Source organism: Perognathus longimembris, chromosome 6 (genome assembly GCF_023159225.1).
Source record: "Perognathus longimembris pacificus isolate PPM17 chromosome 6, ASM2315922v1, whole genome shotgun sequence".
NCBI lineage: Eukaryota > Metazoa > Chordata > Mammalia > Rodentia > Heteromyidae > Perognathus > Perognathus longimembris.
The window spans coordinates 5,955,914-5,979,130 of NC_063166.1; the positions used below are offsets into that span (position 1 = coordinate 5,955,914).

At 36.0% G+C, this 23,217-nt stretch overlaps 1 protein-coding gene across 2 annotated transcripts in view; it reads left to right on the top strand.

The window, feature by feature from the left end:
* Positions 1–23,217, top strand: part of Supt3h (SPT3 homolog, SAGA and STAGA complex component) — a 241,970-nt gene that overhangs the window by 134,978 nt on the left and 83,775 nt on the right. For both annotated transcript variants that reach the window (XM_048347678.1, XM_048347679.1), the window contains 3 exons: positions 9,981–10,067; positions 13,319–13,409; positions 16,516–16,655. In XM_048347678.1, coding sequence (XP_048203635.1) covers positions 9,981–10,067; positions 13,319–13,409; positions 16,516–16,655 — 318 coding nt within the window. The remainder of the gene's footprint in view (positions 1–9,980; positions 10,068–13,318; positions 13,410–16,515; positions 16,656–23,217) is intronic.

Here is a 23,217-nt window from a genome sequence, read left to right on the forward strand (position 1 = left end):
AATAGCTCTCTCACTCTTAGATAGCATCCACTGAAGATGAAATCCTACTGTTTTACTTCAGATAGCTGGCCATTGTGTGCTAAGCTGTTGATAAGTTTTCCCTGGAATCATCCCTGTTTCTGATTTTCATCTGTCCACTTTGGCATTCCCATTGTGTTCTACTACTTTCAAGGTCTGTTTTATCTTTTTCATTTCTCCAGTCTCACCTGTTTTTTGTTTGTTTGTTTTTTGTAGCATCCTTTAACCTCCAATGCCCAATACAGTTACATCAACATGTTTATCTTCTTTATCACCTGACTGAAATCACTGAATTCACAAGCCACATTGCTTACTTGAAATTTGGTTTGTTTTCCTGATAATAACCCTCTTACTCCTTTATTTAGTTTTATATGCATCTACAGACTCCATATCCATTTGTCAATAAATGTGAATCTCCTGTAAATGCAAATAAAAATTTCTCTGACTTGATGCATTTTGAGAATACCTCTCATGGACTGTCAGCTTGCTTCACAAGCAGTTCTTTAGGCTTCCTATACATCTACACCCTGGGACCTCTTGCCCTTTCTGGCCCACTGCACACTCGTGTCTTCTCTACAGGGACATAAGCCAGTGACACCCACCCTCGTCCATGGTTTTTCCCCCTTACTCTGATCAAAGACACTCTGGTGAATTTTCATCTAATTTGCATGTCTGACACTACTGTACCTTCACCTTTTTGAGTTTACAAATTATATTACTTCAGAATTTTAAGACATTTCTCCCTTCTTCATTTGTGTTCAGGGTTGTTGGTGAGGTGACATTATAATTGTTTAGCTTTTTCATATGGACTGTTTTCTTTTTCTTTATGTTTTCAGTGCCTATTCTTTTGTCCTCAGAATGTTTTTCAAAGTTTTTCATTGGTTATATTTTAGTACAACAGAGTTAAAGTAGAAGGAAATAGGAAAATCGAAAATCATTTTCTGTTGGCTTTGCAGGACATAGAAGTTAAAAGACTCCTGTACTCAGCATTCTGAAATTCTACTGTATATCTAGAATTTTTTATAGGGCACACTATATATTGTAAGCTACTTTTCTGATCCTATCCCCAACCACCCTCCTAGGGCATTTTAGCCTCCCTTTTTCCCCCTCCAACACTTGAAAGCACAGCCTTGCTCCAGAACTTTTGCGCTTCCGATGCCTAGTTCATGGCATGTTTTTCTCCCATGTATCCATAAGGTTCACCTCTTTCCTTGGTACTTGAATAGTGGTTGCTACTCTGATCACCTGTGTGAGGTAACGGACAACACCCATAGCCTGCAGCCCTTAACCTGCTTACTCTTCTGATTTGGGCATGGGAATTACTGCAGGAAGTTATTTTGCTCATTAATCTTTATGCCCTGGCTCCAAATTAATAAGCCCAATGACAGGTGGACTTTATTTTGTTAGTGTTTTATCAAGAATTATGGCAATATTTTGAGAATCAAATGCTTGTGAATTAGTATGTAGATGTGACTTGGTATTGTAGTTTTGTCTCTTTCTTAAATTTAATTTTATTGTCACAGTGGTGTACAGAGGGGTCACAGTTACATACGTAAGGTAGTGAGTACATTTCATGTCAAACTTGTTATCTCTCCCTCATTTTTCTCCCACCTCCACTCCTCTCCAGTTCTCCCTCCCCCCCCAAGTTGTACAGTTAATTTACAACATATTATCTTATAAATATTGCTGTTGCACTGTACTGTAGTTTTTAATCCTAATGTTTAGCATTTAGTGGCTTTAGTCTAAAACTTATATTCTTCATTATCAGTTTTTAAATTTTTAATTTTGTTACTGTCTTTAGTTGTACTAAGTAGTTTCCATTTAACATAGTAGTTTATGCATCCAATGCATCTTGATCAGTGTTACCCCTTTTATCATTCTCCCTCACCCCTCCCAATCCTATCTTTTCCTTTGATTTTCTTAATTTTGTAGGATAGGCAATGACTTTATGACTGTATTCCTCCTACCCCCTTCCTCTCTTTAGGATTGTTTTCTTAATTAATTTCTTTTTTTCCACATTATTGTCTTCCTGAACTAAGGTTGTAGATATTGGGCCTTTTGTTTGGATATTTTGTTAGTTTATTTGCTTAATTTTGAGATTGAGTCTTGCTATGTAGCCTAGATTGGTCTCAAACTCAGGTCCTCTTGCATCTACCTCTGGAGTGCTGAGATTACAGGCCTAGGCCACCACATCCAGTTGGAGTTGTTATAATCCCCTTATTTTCTTATCTTTATGAGTTTGCATTTCCTTCCTTAGTTAATTTTTTTAGATAGTGTTTAATAAGTATGTCCTTTAGAAAAGCAAATAAAATGCAAAGTGACTTTTCTACTCTTTATTATTTGGAACTTTGTAAACATTATATACTGGAAAGAAATGTCAAGAAAGTAAATACTTTGTCATAGTTTTTATTTTTAGTTCATATTTATGATACAACTAGGATAACACAGTAAGCAAATTAAACAAACATGTGGCATAAGTATTGTTGGAGGTAAAGGAACACCAGAGTCTACACAGGTGTAACACTGGAATTTAGTTGTTGAGAGTTCTCCCACCTCCCCTTAACTAGCAAGAAGAAGACAGACAGGGTTCTCATTGGGTTGTATATGAGTGTTTTTTCATCTTAACTATGTATACTAGGCCCTTGTCAACAGAAAATGCTGACCATATACAGGAATAAATATTCCTTGAAAGCCTTATTATCCTAAGCTATGATAGGTATGTTACATATACAATTTTATAAGAATGGACACACAGCCCTGAAATACAAGTGTTATTACATCATATTAAAAATGAGACTTGAAGGTCATGTAGCCAGTATCATATCTAATGCATATTTTCAGAGTGGATTTGTTATATTCCATATGAAAAATCATTCCCTAATTCAAAAAGTCAAACTTAAATGTATAACAGAAATATTTATGGGAAATTATCGAAGACTGTTAAAACTCCAGAAAAGCTATATTAAATTTCTCCTTCTCCTTCTCCTTCTCCTTCTCCTTCTCCTTCTCCTTCTCCTTCTCCTTCTCCTTCTCCTTCTCCTTCTCCTTCTCCTCCTTCTCCTCCTCCTCCTCCTCCTCCTCCTCCTCCTCCTCCTCCTCCTCCTCCTTCTCCTCCTTCTCCTCCTCCTCCCTCCTCCCTCCTCCTCCCTCCTCCTCCCTCCTCCTCCTCCTCCCTCCTCCTCCTCCTCCTCTCCTTCCTCCGCTCCTCCTCCTCCTCCTCCTCCTCCTCCTCCTCCTCCTCCTCCTCCTCCTCCTCCTCCTCCTCCTCCTCCTCCTCCTCCTCCTCCTCCTCCTCCTCCTCCTCCTCCTCCTCCTCCTCCTCCTCCTCCTCCTCCTCCTCCTCCTCCTCCCTCTCCTTCGTCTTCTTCTGCTCCCGCTCCTTCGTCTTCTTCTGCTCCTGCTCCTTCTTCTTTTGGCCTGTCGTGGAGCTTGAATTCGGGGCCTGCGTGCTGCTGTGGTCTACCACTTGAGCCACAGCACCACATCCGGCTTTTCTTGGTAGATAATTAGAGTTAGGAGTCTCACAGATTTTCCTTCCCAAGCTGGCTTTGAACCTCTATCCTCCGATCTCAGCCTTCTGAGTAGCTAGGATTACAGGTGTGACCCACCAGCACCCAGCTAAATTGCTAATTTTGTCAAAGTCCAGTAACATAAATGATTGAACAAGTTACTATATATTTTACTATAAATATTAGTTTCCCCGAAGAAACAATTAAATATTAAAAGACTAGGTGTCAGCTATCTATGGAATACAGTGATATAAGCAATAATCTTGTAGCAGAAATTTTGAAATCCTGTCTTTATCTTTTTAAGGTTCTGAGCTACTGTTTTCCTATGTGGAAAATGTTTCTTTTCTGTGAGAAATCTATGAAGCACTATTATCTCCTAGCCTATAAGATTGTTGCAAGAATTGGAAAAACCAGTAATTTGGGGAAGAAAGAGTATGTCAAAAAATATGAAAACATCTCATAGTGTTTTTAACAAAAGCTGATTATTCTTCTTACTGTTATTGGTTCTCCTTCCTTAAATTAAGTTTTGGAATCTGGAATTACAATTTCCATCACTAGGTCTTCTAGTTTCCACATTGTTTGGTAGAGATACTTCTCACCCATTTCTATTTTTAAGTTGTCTGAACAGAAATATTTTTTAAAGTGGGCAAAATACCTTCAGCTGTTTTAGGGGAGAAAGTGGCCTTGTGATGTTGTCCTTGGTCAATTTGAAGACTTGTGTGATACTGGCTATCTCCTCTGGGGGGACTCTCCCCATTCTTTTTTTCCCCCACCCTTCTTTTCTTTTCCCTGGGAGGTTCCTAGCCCCACATCTCACCTGCTCTCTGCCTTCTTATTGAGCTTGGCCAGTGAGAGGCGCCAGGGGAGATCTGAGAGTAGGTACATGTAAGGTCAGGGAGTATTACAGCCCTAGACTTAATTTAGCTTTGGGTAGCTGCTGCCTCCTCTTGTTCTCTAAGCATTGCTATAGTAACGATTCCCTGCTGTCGTTAGACCTAGGAGCAAGGAACTAGGGAGGCAGAGACAACAGGGTACCACACGAGCTCTTCTGGTTTCCCTAACCATGCCTCACAGATTTTTAAATATTCCTTTATTTCAACTCTTCTGATTATCCAGTTTAAGTATTCTGTTTTCCTCTAAGTCCCTGATTGATAAACATACATATAAATCAATATTAATGATCCCATATGGGGTCAGTCTCAAAGATATCCTAGACCCACATATATCAGTTGAAATCCAGCCAGATATATTTGAAAATTGAGATCTTCCCCCCCCCCCCCAAATCCTGATTAAAGACTAGAAGGAAAAATCTGATTTTCCTTTAGGCTAGATATTCATCATGGCTAGTATCTAACTGAACATTAACTCCAGATGAGCAAAGATTTTTTTAGACATATTAGATAATCTTTAGCAATGTTTTTGAGACTCTTTTTTTTTTTTATAACAAATCGCCTTAATAAAGAGCTGGTGATATAGCACATTGATAGAGCACGTATGTGCAAGGCCCAGCAGCACAAATAACACAATGGTAATAACCACCTTAGTGAAGCTTACTTTCCTGTGTAACATTTGTAGTGGTGTTAGCTTACTGTACTCTTGGCACTATGTTACATAAATTATGACACTTCCTTTGTAATTCTTAGGTTCCCAACATCAGTGCATTGAATTGATTTATTTCAGAGTAAACTTTTTGTAATAATATCTGCTGTCATTGGTTGTATTTTTTAACTAAAACTCTGTAAGCTCTGTGAAGTTAGAGATTGTGTTTTGTATTGCTTCTGCTATTTGTTTTCTTGCTTGCTTCTTTTGCTTTGCTTCAGAATAGTATAATTTCTTGTTTCCAACCCCATGATTAGCCTACATGATCAATCCCTATATACTGAATGAGTAAACCAATGATCAGTGTTCAGTTAGAAGTAATAGAACTTTGGGATGTGAAAGCAATCTGGCTGAAATGTCTGTCACCCCACTGGTTGCCAAGGTTGACTTGGCTGAACTGCTCTGCCTGGCTGAGCAGGTGCCCTTTTCTTCCTCTACATTCCATGAATGCCCCGCCTGCACTGTGTACTCGGTGGAAGAAGAAGGTGATGCTCTAGGGAGAGAGAGAAAGACAGACAGAGAGACAGAGACAGAAGAGGGAGAGAGAGAATGTATATATGTATGTGTCTGTGTCTGTGTAGCTGCACTCACCCAGCTGAACCTTCATCTTCCATCTCCATGCTACCTATTTCATTTTGGCTTTGTCTACCATACTGTTTGAAGGTTTATCCTTCTGTATACCACAGAGGTTTGTCTGTCTTGATGTGTTAATAGTGTCCATCACATTTAGTTACAAACCACATGCACACAGAGCCAGAGTAACATTTAGTAGTCCTTAGCCTTCCTCCTTTAGTTCCTGTGCCTGTTCCCCTATACTTGCCACAATGTTAACTGGCTTTTGCCTAATTGCCATGTTATGTAATTGATAAAGACTTTCTTTCTGGAAGGGAAGTCTTCTCCTTGTGATGAGATCTTTACAAAGTAGAATGATAGTGCTGACATCATACAAGCTACCCATGTAACCCAATGGAAAGAGGACTTATTTCTCAGTTTGCTTGAGTTAGCAAGAACCTCAGAAGGCTGAGGACATCTTGCTTTTATCTTTGAAGGACCTAGGGTCCTGTCTTCTCTGTGCTGTTTACCCTCTCAGAATTTGCCTATATGAATATTGCTGGGTAGTTATATTCTGCTTCAATGAATCTTACAATAATATCCTAATTTTGGTTTGAGTAACTAGAGTTAAACGTGTTCCTAGCCTACCAAGCTTTCAGTGGAATCTCTTTTTCTGAACTATACTTGGCTGCTTCACTGTTTATTTAACAAGAATGAGGGATTCCTAAGAAGTATCTTATGCATATAAAGTTGTTTTATTAATCTGTACTACATTATTTCATTTGTCTTTACAATGGCCTGAGTGTAATATGATCTGAAGGTTATCATCATCTTGGGCTTAAAAGCTTGATGATGAAATATGGCACTCACATCTGGACATAGGACACCTCACTTTTCATTTATTTTTACATATATTACATGTAATTTGATAAATACTGTACACAATATATATTACTTTTCCTATGCAAGCCATCTTTGGATACAAAATTTGAATAAAGGGTACTTTCTCAGACAAATTAAGGGGGACTATATACAAATTATCTGTATTTGAAAAATGACAGAGGACAGATGGGAGATAGAGACAGACCATTCTCTTTTATGCCTCAGGAGTTGTAGCACCATAATCCCATTTTGCAACTGCTTTTGGCTTTCAAATGTATCTGGTACTATCAGAGGACACCGAAGTAATTAACTACATCCATGTGTACTGTGTGTACCGTGCAAACATTATGGTCAAATAAGCCAATAATACTAAGTAAGAGCCCAGCCTTATTCTATATCCTTCCATACTTCTGTGGTTAATTGGGTCAGTTGTTACTTCCACTGCCATGGCTGACTCTGATGCCCTTCTCACCAAATTGTGTTACTGCTTCTTGGGAGTTGGTTTTTTTGTTGTTGTTTTTTTAAGCTTATTGATGCAAGCACTTAATTACAGAACCAAAAGCAAACTATAATCAGGGTTACATACTGGAATCAGAATATAAAATCAGGAATGCTCTTTGGAGTTCATTTTGTACTCATCTCTCTCTAGTTACTGATTGGTGGAACTAAAGCTCAGAAAGTTCAACTTTCTGTGTATGTGTGTGTGTGTGTGTGTGTGTGGTGTGTGTGTGTGTGTGTGAGAGAGAGAGAGAGAGAGAATGTACTTTTTATTACTGCCAGAAATATTTGACTGATTGCTATAAATAATGAATTCAAATTTTCATGAATTACAAAAATGAAATATTTCTTAGAAAACAGAATTAACTTCCTTTGACACTGAAGGTTTTAGGACCATTTGTGACACTAGTCTTCTAGTTCTGATATTGTTTTTGTATTACATGTGCAGAGCTTGAGGTGCACAGTATGTGAATCTGTGCTGCCAAGTTGCTATTCTGTTCTTTATGGTTGTCTTATAGAAAGAAGATTGTGCTTGCAGACCTACATAAGAAGAATTTATAAGCCAGTGGGTAATATATGTATTAGTATCAATTACTTATTACCTAATGAAGTTGTGTCGTTTTTCTCCCCCCCATCTGCCCCCCCCCCCCAACAAAAGACAAAAGTCAGAGCTGGGAAAGGTGATTTGGGAGCATGGGTTCCCGCCAGAGCTGACAGGCCCTGATGAGATCACACAGATTTCATTTCCCACACACTGGACAGAGCCAAGGCATCTGAGGAAGTGCTAGCAATGCCGATGCCATTGTGGGCATTATAATGGTTAAGAGAATTAGAAAATCGGGTAATGAAAATTAAATAATAGACTTTTCTTACTAAATAAGACAACTGGTATTGAAAAGTTGATTTAAATGTAGAACTGTTGTATCTTTATTTTCCATTTTCATTCTTTTTCTGGTTAATGTGTTTGGGAAGTAATGCTTTGGACAGTGTTAGAGGTAGAGATTCTTTATCTGTAGTATGGGTAAATAATTGATTAATTGGGAGAAGTGTTTAGGAATGCCTCTTTCTCAGGTTCTTACTTACCATGAGTGAAATTGCTTATGCCTCGTATAGTGATTTGAGGCTCCAGATTATCTCTGTTCTTCATTTAAAAGAAAAAAAAATTGAGTGATAGTATTGTTTACAGATTTCTCTCTTTGTGTCCAGACTGATGCAAAAGTAACCCAGGTTCTTCTCCACACTGGTCACATGTATTTTTTTTTTTTTTTGGTCAATCCTGGGCCTTGGACTCAGGGCCTGAGCACTGTCCCTGGCTTCTTCCTGCTCAAGGCTAGCACTCTGCCACTTGAGCCACAGCGCCACTTCTGGCCGTTTTCTGTATATGTGGTGCTGGGGAATCGAACCTAGGGCCTCGTGTATCCGAGGCAGGCACTTTTGCCACTAGGCTATATCCCCAGCCCTGGTCACATGTATTTTGCACTGTAATTTAAATGTATTTACTTGAAAAGGGATATAAAAGCACATTTCCTGACACACTCTTAGACTTTAGAAAAATTGTGCTCAGGCCTACTTGAAACTGTCAAGTTTCTTTTTGAGTAGATGCATCATCTTTTAAAAAATGTTTCCCCCAAGATTTCCTTTTAAATGGTTCACAGTTAAATTTAAATTTCTATATTTAGGTAGAATTATGTTTATATACCAACCACCAGTATCCAGGAAATCCAGTGGTAAAGCTGACACATAGGAAGGTTTATAGTCTATTTTGTAGTCTGTGTATTTAGAGAAGATTTGAAGTTAACTTAGCAAAATTGCTTAAATATTCAAGCAGAATTTCTTTAGCACGAATGTGCTATTTAATTTCATATTATTGTTAAGATGGCAGTGTGTCACTTTTAAAACATTAACTCTCAAGAATGTGTGTTAGATTTGTTTCCTTTCCAAGAAGGGTGCCTTCAGGAACAACTTTTATATGTAAATATTTTTGGAATAGTTTAGATTGGATAGAGTTGGTTTGGTGCAATCAGCATGGTTTGATCAAATTTGGAACATTTTTGTAGTGTTTTTCTCCAGCATCTTTATTTTTTTCAGATGGATGTATTTTATGTTCCTTCCAACTAATCAAAATAAGAAGCTGAGTCTGCCTTTGCCAACAAAATAGAACTATCGGTTTTCACATTCTTTTATGTTCCAGGTCATTTTCAAGTAAGATTGTGTTTCTAGGGCTTCTGAATTACTAAAAACTCTCAACTCTGTAGATAAAGAAAAGACCAGATGAACATTTCAGGGAGAATCTAACTTTTCATGCAATATGTTCTGTATTGGATAGTCCAGATACAGTTAACTTTTTGTGTGCATGTGATTAGTGTGGAAAGAAATTAATGCAGTCCAGTATTATGATTTATGGACTGAATCCTTTAACCACTGAAGACTTGCCAAAACTGAAAGTATTTTTTTTTCCTTTGGATATTAGAAACAGCTACTGTTTTTGTTGATCTTTTAAGTTCTGAATGGGCCTATTTCAAATCATACCAGCATGGGAGCTCAGATTAATAATATACTTATTCAACTAGTGATACTGAGTGAAACCATTGCTCACATGGGTAGGAAGGATAAAATTTCATAAAATTATTTTCAGGTGCATTAATGTATTTCTGGAAGCTGTGTATGATTTTTCTTTTGCATGAGAGAAATCAAGGATATCTGTTTATTATATCAGTTACAGGTGGGCTTATAAGGTAATTTAATTGCATTTTTAAAAAATATCTCAAAACAGGACATTTCGCTTTTAAAAGCAACGTAATCACTTGATTATTCCTCAAGGTTTTTAACTCTTAGTATATTTCTTTCTCTTGAGACATCATGATTATATGATGTTTAATTTATATTACTGAAAGAAATATCCTGACTTTCCTTTGTTGTTAGTTGCAGCAAGCTGCTGAAGTTTCCCAACTAAGAGGAGCAAGAGTAATCTCTGCTGAAGATCTTCTGTTTTTGATACGAAAAGATAAGGTAACAAAATAATGTCACCATGTTAAGTGCTTTAATTGAATTTACAAGAGAAAACTATGTTCCTTTGATACATAGTAGTCAAATTGAAATCATGCTCATTGAAGAAAAGATCACTGTTGATAGTTAACTGAACAAACTAGGTTTACTACAAAGGAATGGATATTTACTTTTACCTGTGTAAATAGCCACCACAATCCTGGGTAATGTCTACTTGTCTGATGACACATTTTCATTGCTAATTAGTGTTCAATAGATATTGACTATATGCTTAGTACCTCAGTAGTAACATTCATTTATTTGTCTGCTCTTGTGAACCTTAACATCAACAGGACTACAGAATTTCACATGGTAGTTGAACTTTACAAAGTTTATTCTCTAACACTGATTTATAGGGAAGAGAAAAGTCAAGGTGAATATTTATAGGCATGAAAACACTATAATTTCTATCTTTTGATATGTTTCTTAGTCTTTTAACTCTTGGTATTAAAATATTTACACTGGTATGTTTGTGTTTAATTTTATCATAATTTTCCATGAAGAGCTAATTAAAATAGTTTATTTTATATGCTTTAGTCAATCAACTTTTCCTTCCTTCCTTCCTTCCTTCCTTCCTTCCTTCCTTCCTTCCTTCCTTCCTTCCTTCCTTCCTTCCTTCCTTCCTTTTTCTTTTTTTTTGGCTGGTCCTGGGGCTTGATTGAACTCAGGGTCAGGGCGCTATCCTTGAGCTTCTTTTGCTCAAGGCTATCATTCTAAAAGAACGACTTTCAGCTTTTTCTGAGTAGTTTATTGAAGAAGAGTCTCATGGACTTTTCTGCCCTGGGCTGGCTTCAAACTGTGATCCTCAGATTTCAGCCTCCTGAGTAGGTAGAATTATAGGCTTGACCCACCAACACCAGGCTTCAATCAACTCTTAGTTGATAAAAAGGATACATAAATGAAAAATATATTTATTATCAAAAAAAGGATTTACAGCAGTAAATCAAGAAGCTTAGGATGTACAGTAGTAAATCTAGCTGACCTGAAGACGCATTTTAAGACTGAGAATTTCAAGGTTGTAAGATTAGGTGGAGAGGCTGAATGTTGAAATGGAAGCATCTGACTATGGTACGGCTCATGCAAACCTAAGTAGAATGGCTACTAGAAGGAGGCTAACCAAAACCCTGCTTTAGCAATCAGAGCAAAGTATGATTAGTATGGTAGCTCTGGAAATGGGAGAAATGAATTCAGATGGCATAAATGAGAAAGTGTTTGCAAGACTTGGTGCCATTTTTTTTTTTTAATACTTGAGGCATTGTTGAAGAGCAATAGGCCTCAAGGACTCTATCGCAGCATGCTGTGCAGGAATCTTGATGCTGTGGGCAAAAATAAGGTTGCACTTAATAGTCTACGCTGACACTTCCTCTTCTTGCCCTGTTGGGGAAGCCAAAATCTTAACTATATGGAAACTTTAGGAATGCACACTACTTGGCATTATATTTCTAAGCTATCTAGAGCATTCTACCAGAATAGTAATCACCTATTTTCTTATAATTGTACTTATATACCGAAATGCTCTGAAAAGAATTTAAAGTAGCATACATAAATAAAATATCAGACAAAATAAAATTAAAATGCCAAATGGAATCAGAGCAAAGAGAAGAAAAAGAGTAGCAAAGATCTTTGGGCAGGAATATTTCCTTCATAGCTTAACTTCCCCTGCTTTCTTGGGAATCCCCACACAGGCATGTGTTCAGGCTCGTCTCTTGTTTTACAAGTGAAAACTGAGATTCACAGGCCATGTTCTACCCATGGCCCTGCTGAGTTCTGGGTATTTTCTATTTTTTTTAACCTCAGTTTCCTTGTGATTACATTTTGCCTCTTTTGGGTCTATCAGAAATATCAGATGAGCTGGACACCGTTGGTTCATGCTTGTAATCCTAGCCACTCTGGAGGCTGAGATCTGAGGATTGCAGTTCAAGGCCAGCGTGGGCAGGAAAGTCCCTGAGACTCTTATTTCCAATAAACTACTCAGAAAAACGTGTAAGTGGCATTGTGACTCAAGTGGTAGAGTGCTAGGCTTGAGCACAAAGAGGCTCAGGAATAGCACCCAGGCCCTGAGTTCAAGCCCCAGGACAGGCAAATAACTGAATATATACACACATATATACTCATATATATATATATGTATGTATATATATCAGATGATAGATATATACAGAGAGAAAATGAGAGAGAAAGCCTTGCAAGATGCAATATGTTTCATCTGATGAGAAATTATAAACCTAAAGGTCAGAAACCAGTGGCAATATTTTCTCAGTGTAAGCAAACAAGAAACTACAGAGGGTTATCCATCAGGTATGTAGTAAAACTATATTAGGCTCACCTTTTAAAAGATGCAAAGTAGGCCATTACAAAAAATTATGTTTGTTAACTTTGAGTTTCAAAAAAACATGTTTTTTTGTTTGTTTGTTTGGCCAGTCCTGGGGCCTGAACTCAGGGCCTGAGCACTGTCCCTGGCTTCTTTTTGCTCAAGGCTAGCACTCTGCCACTTGAGCCACAGCGCCGCTTCTGGCCGTTTTCTGTATATGTGGTGCTGGGGAATTGAACCCAGGGCCTCATGTATACGAGGCAAGCACTCTTGCCACTAGGCCATATCCCCAGCCCCCAAAAACATGTTTTTTATAGAATGTTTTCCAGAAATTGCCAAGCAGACAAGCATGGTAGGGTGTACCTGTAATCCCAGATTTCTGGAAGCTGAGTCAGGAGAATCAGAAGTTTGAAGCCAGCCTGTATTATATAGTCAAATCTTGTCTCCAATTAATTAATTAATATAAATATTTTCACAAAACAATAGGAAAGCCATTTCTTGCCTTTTGAAGGATTTGTTATAAACTTATTGTCTAGATGTTTATAAATTATTTTAAATAAATTTCATCTTAAAGCTATACATAATTCAACAGCATAAGTAATCTTAGTATGAGAAATGTATTTATCAAAAGCTTTGTAATATTTTAAAACTCTATGACATATAAGAAAGTATTATGATATAGGAAAGTATTGGATTGTAGAAAAATGCTGTTAGAAATACTTGTGTTGTAGCTAATACTTTTGTTTTTATTATGTTTTAAATGGCCACATTTTAATTTTAATGTATTAATGATTTCTGTATTTCTCACAGTGATGCTCAAGAAGTTTAATAAATTTAGTTGTCATGATAGTCTTTATCAGTAAATATATGTATAATTTTCTCATTTATTTCATATTTTTAACAGAAAAAACTTAGAAGACTTCTAAAATACATGTTTATCCGAGACTACAAATCAAAGATTGTGAAAGGCATTGATGAGGATGATCTTCTAGAAGGTAACCAAAACAAAGCACTGAATTAACAAGAACTGATGACACACTTATGCTAGATGACACAGTTTTACAATGTCAATGTAGATAAAATCATAGAACCATTTGGAGGCAGAGGCAGGAGGATCTTGAGTTCCACTTCAGTACAAAAGCACCTCAAGGGGTAGAGTACATGAGGTTCAATATATAGAAACACATAGGCACACATCAATCTATCTAATATATATACATATATATGTACTTGTATATTTTGATATATAAACCTGAATATAGATAAATAGTAATATGTTTGAAATTAAAGGAAGAAATACTTAAAAGATCCCTTCCTATATTTGCCTTTCATTGTTTTAAACAAATTCACCAGATACAGTTTAAAATGTGACTACTCAGTTTCATGAAACTAGAAGTAAACGTTCATTTTTAAATTCTGGTAATGCTTTACATGCCTAGAATAAAATTTAAAAAGGATAACAAAAAAGGTATTTAAAATAACTATAATACATATACATCATAAATATGTATGTATATATTCCCGTCAGAGTGTGACATATTTACATCTTTTAAATATAGCTTAGAAATTATCTACATTAATTTAGTCAAAGGTTCAGTCTTTTCACTTCATATGAATCTGGTATTTTAATTCTTTCTGCTAATAATGTATATTATTTTATGAAAACATAAAAATTGTGTTCATTGAGTGCATAACTGATTTTTGTATGCAATTTTTCTGTGGTAGATGAAGGAAGCCAGAAATAGTACATAGTTTAGAAACTGACTCATATAGATTTTGGTAATTTACCATAAAAAGGATCTGCTATGATTAATGACATAAAGTTACCTCATTCTAGTCTGTTATTCTTGTGTTGTTTAAAAATCTAACAAAAGTCATAATACAAAGTAGAAAACTTTCCTTCTCTTACCTAGAAACTCAATTCTTTATTTTACAATGTTTAGAAAAATATTGATGTTGCAAAATCAAACTGCTAAGCTGCAAATACATAAGTACTAAAGAATGCTTACTGAATCAAAGTATTAATCAGATTAAATTATAAATCTTATTTAATTCATACACATTTTAGAAATAACTTTTATTAATAACAGACATTATATGATGCATCCATTGATAAATTAAACTGCTAGATTAAGAAGAATTTCAGAAAACTAGAATAAATAAACTTTGAAGAGCTAGTTACATTAATCAAAAAGTCAAGTTTAAAGAGCCCAATAGCTATACCTTTATGAACACATAAAATGATGCTAAGTGGAATGAACTCCATGCTATGGAAACAATTGTTATATCACAGTTGTAACTACTTTCAAAGTCCCATCTGTAGCTGTAGCTTCTATTATTGATGATGTTCTTGTATCACCTTCCTTTGGTTGTACCTACACTATCTCTGTAATCTTATCTGAGTATATTGGAAACCGTGTATACTGGTATTAGAAGTAGGAAATTGAAAGGGAATACCAAAATTGAGAGACACGGGGTAAAAAAAAGACAACTACAAAAGCAATACTTGCAAAACTGTTTGGTGTAAGTGAACTGAACACCTCAGGGGGGAAAAGGGAAAGGGGGAGGAGGGAGGGGGGTATGAGGGACAAGGTAACAGTACAAGAAATGTATCCAATACCTAACGTATGAGACTGTAACCTCTCTGTACATCAGTTTGATAATAAAAATTTGAAAAAAATTGTTTAAATCTCCTTACATAAAATATTATGTACAGGGGGCTGGGGATATAGCCTAGTGGCAAGAGTGCCTGCCTCGGTATACCCGAGGCCCTAGGTTCGATTCCCCAGCACCACATATACAGAAAACGGCCAGAAGCGGCGCTGTGGCTCAAGTGGCAGAGTGCTAGCCTTGAGCGGGAAGAAGCCAGGGACAGTGCTTAGGCCCTGAGTCCAAGGCCCAGGACTGGCCAAAAAAAAAAAAAGTTATGTACAAATTTGTGACACACTGTCACTTATTTGTTATATTGGCTGTTCTCATAGAATTCAGTACATGGAAAATAGTTCCGCAGATAAATTAAAATCTTTCCTCTTATGGTGTGCATAAAGAATATGGGAGCAAAACAGACCTGTATTTCAATCATTCCCAGGTCTCTGCTTTCTCTATGTGGTATCTAGAGAGTAGTGTTCTCATTTCTTTTTTGTTGTTGTTCGTGTTTGTGTTTATTTTAGTGTTCTTTTAAGAACACTTAAAATGTGGAGTCCTTATGAGAGTTCAACATAATTTAGTGAAAACACTTGATACATGCCTGCCTCTGAATAGTTTAAAGGGGCTGATTTTCAACACAAAGAAGCTCAGAGTGCTAAGACTACTACTGTTCAGTTGTCCAATGACATCATGTTGGTGTGTTGAGATTCTTAATCTCAGTCTTTTTTCTTGAATCTTCATTGTAAATTCTTGTTTCATGTCTAAAACTTTTTATAGATTGCTTGGCATAAGTTATAAGGTACATACTCAGGTGACAGACATGTAACCCTAAATATGACTTATAAAATGTCTGTGTAAGGAGCTTGGCAGATTCTCGCTGGAGAAATGCATTTAATTGTTCTCTAAATACTATCGTTGAAAACTTCTACACACTCTTTTAAGACCATATCCTAAATAGAAAAAGATTTTCAAGATTTAATGAATTTATAGGAACAAGGAAAAATTAACAAGGCTTCAGAGGAATATGGGACACTATTAAGTTACATCAGTACATGCATAATGTGTACATCAAAAGGAAAGAAAAAAAGACCTGAAATAATATAATAATGTTCAAAGAAATAATGACTGAAAACTTGTCAAATTTAATAAAAATTAAGTACATGCCCAGGTATATTGATAATGGTACACTGATCCAAAAACCTTTTATAAAGGATTCCAGTCAGCCCTTTCATCCTTATTGTGGTTATTATTTGATTCTGTTCTGCCAATTTGTGATAAGAATGAATGATTTAATTCTATAACTCCTCTACTTGTATTTTAAATGCAAGAATCCCTCTTTTACAAACTTCTGAAAGAATTCTAAATTTTCTGTACAGTATTTAATGCAAGTACTGGTAAGTGCTGATAGAAATCTATGGATAACATCTCTTTTTTTCTTTCCTTATCTTCACGAAGACAAACTGAGTGGCAGTAGTAATGCAAACAAAAGACAGAAAATTGCTCAGGATTTCCTCACTTCTATTGACCAGACAGGAGAACTTTTGGCAATGTTTGAAGATGAAGAAATTGATGACGTTAAACAAGAAAGAATGGAGGTATGAAACTTTTCCTCCTTTTCATAGTAACACAACCACCATTGCAGTCCTCAGTACCATGCTATTGATGTTCCTCCCGAGAGAGACCTTTTGTCGAATGGCAGCAGTGTCCCATGGAATAAACCTTGGAGAGAAGGAATTTCTCTCACAGTTGACTTTGGAAGATAGCCTCAATTCTCTGTTTCTCTGTTTCTTCTTTGAAAACAAGGTTTCCTTCCTCAGGATCTGACATTTTCTGGTTTCACTTTATTCCGTTTAAGCTAGTTTATAGTCAGATATTTACTTTTTTGTTGTTACAAATTATCCTGTTATCTTTGGGGGGAAGGCTTTTACTTAACACTTTTGGCATAAACTGCAAAGAGCTATTTTTCAGAGTGTTCGCAGGTTATGATTGGACTCGCTAGCTAAGGTGGTACTCAGGGCAATTCTATGCTTTGTATCACTAACACAATTACTGACATATATTTGGATTGCCTAGATATGTTTTCACAATAGATTTGAAAACTGTATGTTTTATTGACCTTAAAAATGTCTATACATAAAATTATTGTTTTTTTAAATATACTTCAGGAAAATGAAAGTAATGATTTATTTCACTTGAGTGCCATCCAAAATATAGGACAGTTTTCCTACAGTTTTCACCCGTTACTATATTTTTACGTGCTTAAAAACAATCAATTGAGTTTCTCCTCTTTGAGCAAGAGAGGTAATTCCAGAATTCTAAAACGATTTGCTAAATGCCTACTTCATCATACTGTCTATGCATACTAAAAATATAATTATTTCATGTTAAATTTTGGAGGAAGTCCAATAGACATTTATGCTTTATAAACTTTAACAACCTTCTTTAAAGAATTAGCAATGCTTAGATCATGAACTGTGATCTAAAGGCATTGTTCTTTTAGGTATCAATTACCTTAGAAATGTGTGGTTATCTTGGTTTGGGTAACTGCAAATGGTTTTAGTTCAACATTGCCTTGAGCTAAAATCTTGCTAAGTTGTCCAAAGCAGATGATAAACATAAATTTCTGATGTCATTATGGCCTAAACAGGATATTATTGTTTAGTGGCATGGTTTCAGTTATAATGTATCACACAGAGAGCAAATACTATTTATGCTTTATTTTTTAATATTTTTATATTATAAAACATGGGCCTTAAGGAACGACTCTAAATGAAACATAACTAAAATTGAACAGGTAGTTTGTTGTTTGATAGGGAAAAACCTCAGCTAAACAAACTTGTTTCCTAAGGAGCATTCCACAATTAAGGAAAAGAGAAAAAAATGGAGCATTTTATAACATTAAGCTCATAATAGCCCACAGTCATGATAGTAAGTCTGGACAATGATGATTCAGTAAGGTGCTTATTAAAATCAAAGTATCTGAAAGGGCAGATTGGAATAAGATTGAGCACTTATACGGTCCATATACCACTTTCCTGTAATTATATGTGGTAAGAAGGATAATAAAATATTAGTAGTTGATAACAATGGTCACAGTGGAAAGTCTACTTCATCTCTATAAGCCTGAGATTGGTAACTTCTTTAAACTTACATCAGGACCAAAACCTGAGATAACAGACAGTAGTTTTGATATTCTACTTCTCAAAAAAAAAAAAGTAGCATTTAACTGGATAAAACAATGATGGCCTATAGCCACAACTGTAGACAGTAGAAAGTGGAACCGTTAAAAGCAGAGGTCTTGCCTGCTTCTAATTTGACAGGTTATACTTTCAAGAGTAAACCACAACTGTAGCGGTCCATATGAAACCACTTTGGACTCACAGACTGCAATCTCTTGCTTTTAAAGTGCAGTGGAATAATCAGTCCTGGCATCATTCAGTGATTTAATTTTCTTCTAAGCATCACTTATGGCTGCAGAAACATTGTGTTCTACCTTCTCCTGTTAAATGTATGAAAATGGTATAGACCTACCAACAAACATAGTTTGGGTTTTCTTTCTTTGTTGTATTTTTATCCCTCATTTAAACGTACTTTTGAAAAGAAAATCGCTTATAGTCATAAAAACTCACTTGGGACCCTTAGCTTCTTTTCAAAACATTGACTAAGCATTCAAAAACCACACTTGGTGCTTTCCTATGGTTTTTAGCTGATGAGTGTGTGTGTCTGGCTTTGTGTTTTACTCATAATATTTACTTTGCTACTATTAAGCATTCTGTGACTTGAAATATGAAAAATGTCTGAATTTTTGCATTCATTTTGCCTTGATAGTTCATCATCATGATAGTTAATTAGCCCTTACCCTATTTTCTCTGTAGCCCTAAACACTTGGTATAACTATAATAGAGATCCAGGATCATGACCTCTGGAGTTCCTTCCAAATTAGCAAGTAAAAATTAAATAAAATGTAGGGCTATTTTTATTGGGAAATAATCCATGTGAATACAGCTCTTTCCAGCAACCCCTCCTCCTACCCACTCCTCCTGCCTTTCCTCCTGTCCCTCCTCTCACCACTCCTCCTGCCCACTCCCATCTCCAAATTAGTTGAGTATGTTTTAGCATTGATAATAGTTGAGTATTTTTTTTTCATCAACTCTTCTGAATTCTAATTAACTAAATGTGGCTTGGCAGAAGGCAAAAAGTATGGCTATAAGCTGCAGATAGCTTTGGATTTCTTAACAAACAGGAATTCTGATCACTCACAGAAGAGCTCCTCTGTGTACAATCTAGCCTCTGCTTCTGGAGGAACCTGATCGGCCAGGTTTATGATTAATCAGGTGACTAGTCCATCTCACTTTGTGAAGGGGATTCGAAGATGGATCCTTAAAACATTAGTCGAACTCTTCATTCTGTAGAATCTTCAGACTGATGAAAAGGGGTGTGAAGATAGAATTTACCAGAGATCAGCCATTAAACAAATTGGAGTGCTCAAGATCCCCAATAACTATCTCATGCTTTTAACTTGGAGGACTAATTAAAACTTTTAATTAAGCCTTTCTGCTGTAATCTTTCAAGAAAACAAAACTATATACATAAAATTTAAGGCAGCTTAATTTTTAAAAATTAAACTTTAAAATGAGTGAGATCTTAGGTAGCCATCCTGTGTTGGTTAACTTAAAATGAACTGTCCATAGAATTTAAACAAAAGTTGAGTGAAAAGAAGAACCTAGTATATCATTCAGCTGTGCTCTAAATACTAGATGAGTCCCTAGAAGTTTCAGTCCTACAATTGTAAATTTTTGACTGATTCAAAAAGGCCAAGGAGATGACTGTACATCTCCTGTAAGGCCAAGGAGATGACTGTACATCTCCTGTGTTCTTTATGTAAGTTCCAGTTTCTACCTATTGTGATCTTTTTAATTATAAAGGAAAGGGAAAACAAAGTGCCTGTAAATTGAATCCAAAATATCTTAGGTAAGATTTTAGCAAAAGTATCAGTAAGATGAGAATATTTACAAATACTAAAAAAAAAACCCTTTGAAGTTTTATTTAAGAGCTGCAAAGACATTTTGAAAATGTTATGTATTTGGGATTAAGAAATAGACTAGGGATGTAGCTCACTGGTAGACTTACCCTAACTCCTGGTTTCAGTCCTCAGGATGGCATGCACACAAAAGCATCAGTTTTTACCTTCTGATCCATTTTGAGTTGATTTTTGTGAATGATTGATAGGAGTCAAGTTTTTCTCTTCTGCATGTGAATTACCAGCACCATTTGTTGAAGATACTTTGCTTTCCTCAATGTGCATTTTAGGCACTTTTGTCAAGAATAAATTGGCTGAACCTGTATAGATTTCATTTCAAGGTCCTCTATTCTGCTCTGTTGGTCTGTGTGTCTATTTTTATGCCAATACCATGATGTGGCTTTGTAGTATGTCTAGAAATCAGGCATTACATATTTCGATTAGCAGATTCCCAAATATGTCACTTCAAATAGGATTAAACAATTATGGAAATGTATGTATTGGTTTAGGTAAACAAAGTCCAGCATAAAATTTACCTGCAAGCAAAGTTTAATATTGTTCAAAATGAGTACTGGATGTCTATCTTTAATTTCCCATAATTCCCTTTTATGCTCTTTTCTGTTTTTGTTGGCCTAATCTTCAGACTGATTTTTTACCTAGAAGCACAAATTGCTATAGAAGTTCCAAATCTAGACACACACAGAGAAAGCTGTGTCTCAAGACTTAAGTCCCAAAATGTCTCCAGACGTCTGCCAGCCACACTAGCTGGTAAGATGGAATGTCTTGACTAGTTTGCCCAAATCCTCTGCAAACCTGAGGATACAGGCCCCCTCAAACAAAAGCATGGGTCCCTAGAGATTTATTAAGAGAATCATAAAGGTCTGTAAAATGAGGGACCTCCACTGAATAACAATGCAAATGAACAGAGTGATGTTATAACCTTGGCTCTTGGCTAGAATGTCCAGAAGTTTTCCCTATACCATAGCATGGTAGAATGAGCATAACTCATACATCCATCATTCCATTCATCCATTTATGTATTTGTTGAGATTCTTTTGTAAATCATCCACATACTGGGTCCTAAAACTGTACTAATAAAAGAGATAAAATGTGGTTTGTGCCTATAGAATCCGACAGTGATACCGAGACAATCCAAAGATAAACAATATTCTAGAAAAAGGAGTGTTTTACTAGACCTAACCAATATTTGCTATCCTTAGCATTACTTTTAAATTTGGTCATTAATTTCAACCTTATTTGGATTTTTGGTTGTGGATTTTCTATTGCATTTGCTCTTTTAATTGAAATTTAGGTTTTCAGAGTCAAGGCACATTACTTAAGTAGCTAACCAGAAGCAGAGCCATTAGAATTAGCCTCATGATGGTTTGCTATAAAAGGTTCAAAATAAAATAGAACTAGGGTAAATTTTAAAACATGAGGCAATGGAATGTTGTAAACGTTAAGTGTTTCAATAAGGTACATCAGGAAGGGCTGGGAATATGGCCTAGTGGCAAGAGTGCTTGCCTCATATACATGAAGCCCTGGGTTCTATTCCCCAGCACCACATATATAGAAAACGGCCAGAAGTGGTGATGTGGCTCAAGTGGCAGAGTGCTAGCCATGAGTTTAAAAAAAAAAAAAAAGCCAGGGACAGTGCTCAAGCCCTGAGTCCAAGGCCCAGGACTGGCAAAAAAAAAAAAAAAAAAAAAGATACATCAGGAAGACACGACATTATTTAGCCTTAAAAGGTAATTTTGTTTAAAATTTTTAAAAGTTTTATTCAAATTTTTAATTCAATAATTTTATTAAATTATTCTTCTGGAAATATTAATAGTCATCATCCATCAAAGTTTTGATAATTCTAGCTACATGGAGCAGAAATATATATGGTATTAGAATATATTTTTAACCTAAAAACTCTAGAACATATACTGTTACTTAAGAGGAACTCAAAATTTGGGTTGTGATATGTAGCTCTGAAACTGACTTCTGTTTGAGACTTTATAAAACTCTCAAATTACATTTCTATAATGGTAAATAACTGTGTTTTTATTCCATGAATGCTTATCCAAGGAAGAAGACTCATGGAGAAAATATTTTCAGTTAGTGACATGAAAAAATTAAGTTGAGATTGTAGAACAGAGAACATTCCCTGGCTCCGACCCAAATCCATCATTCCGTAGTTTGCTGCTTCAGACTGGACAGGTGGTTCTCCAGGGAACCTGTGGGCTTTTCATCTGTGGATAGTGAGCTCACTAAACAGGCAAGTCAGAGTTCTTCTGTGCTGGGAGCACCCACCAACCAGGTATGAAGCCAGAGTAGTTGTGGAACTTTTTTATTTTTTGATCATTCCATAAGATTTCTGGATATATAATTTGGGGGGCTGTTGCTTTCCTCTATAGCAAGATTAACCAGATGACTACTGTGTTTATGAAAAGAAATTTTACTACCACTCCAATTTGTCTTCTACCTTCAGAACTGTTCAAATTTCCTACACTATTAGAATTGGATGATTTTCAAGTTTGTTTGTTTGTTTTTTCTTCCTGCCCTTTGGAGCAAAATACATGGTGGCAGCACTGAAATTATATTCAGAAAGTCTATTTCTTCTACCACAAATCAGAATATGTGAGCTGACATCCCATTTGCTAAAGGGAAAAATACTTCCAGTCAGGACTTGGTAGTCAAATATAGAACTAGTGATTTCTGTTCATCTCTACCTTGTCTCTGTCACAGGAAGTGAAAATTCATTTCTTAGGATAAAAGTAGACATGGGCACCAAACCATAGCGTCTGTGCCCACGGCAGTAATGTGTGTGTGCCGGCCCTGCTGAGCTGCTGGAGTTGCTTTTGCATAAATGGGTATTTGACAAAAACATACTGATTATACTGTTTGGTTGCATTTTTATAGAACCAATCAATATTTTCTGTCTCAAGTAATTTAAATTTGTTCTTTTAAAAAATGAAGTCCTTCTCTTTTAAGATACATTTCAAGGTTTTCTTAGAGATCATTCCACCACCTTGTTTATAAAACACCTTGGCAGAGAAGGCTTTTAAAATATCATTGAATTTAAGAACACCACAGGATTTACCACTAATTTACATTAAATGTTTATAGTTCTCAAATTGTGGTTGTTGTAA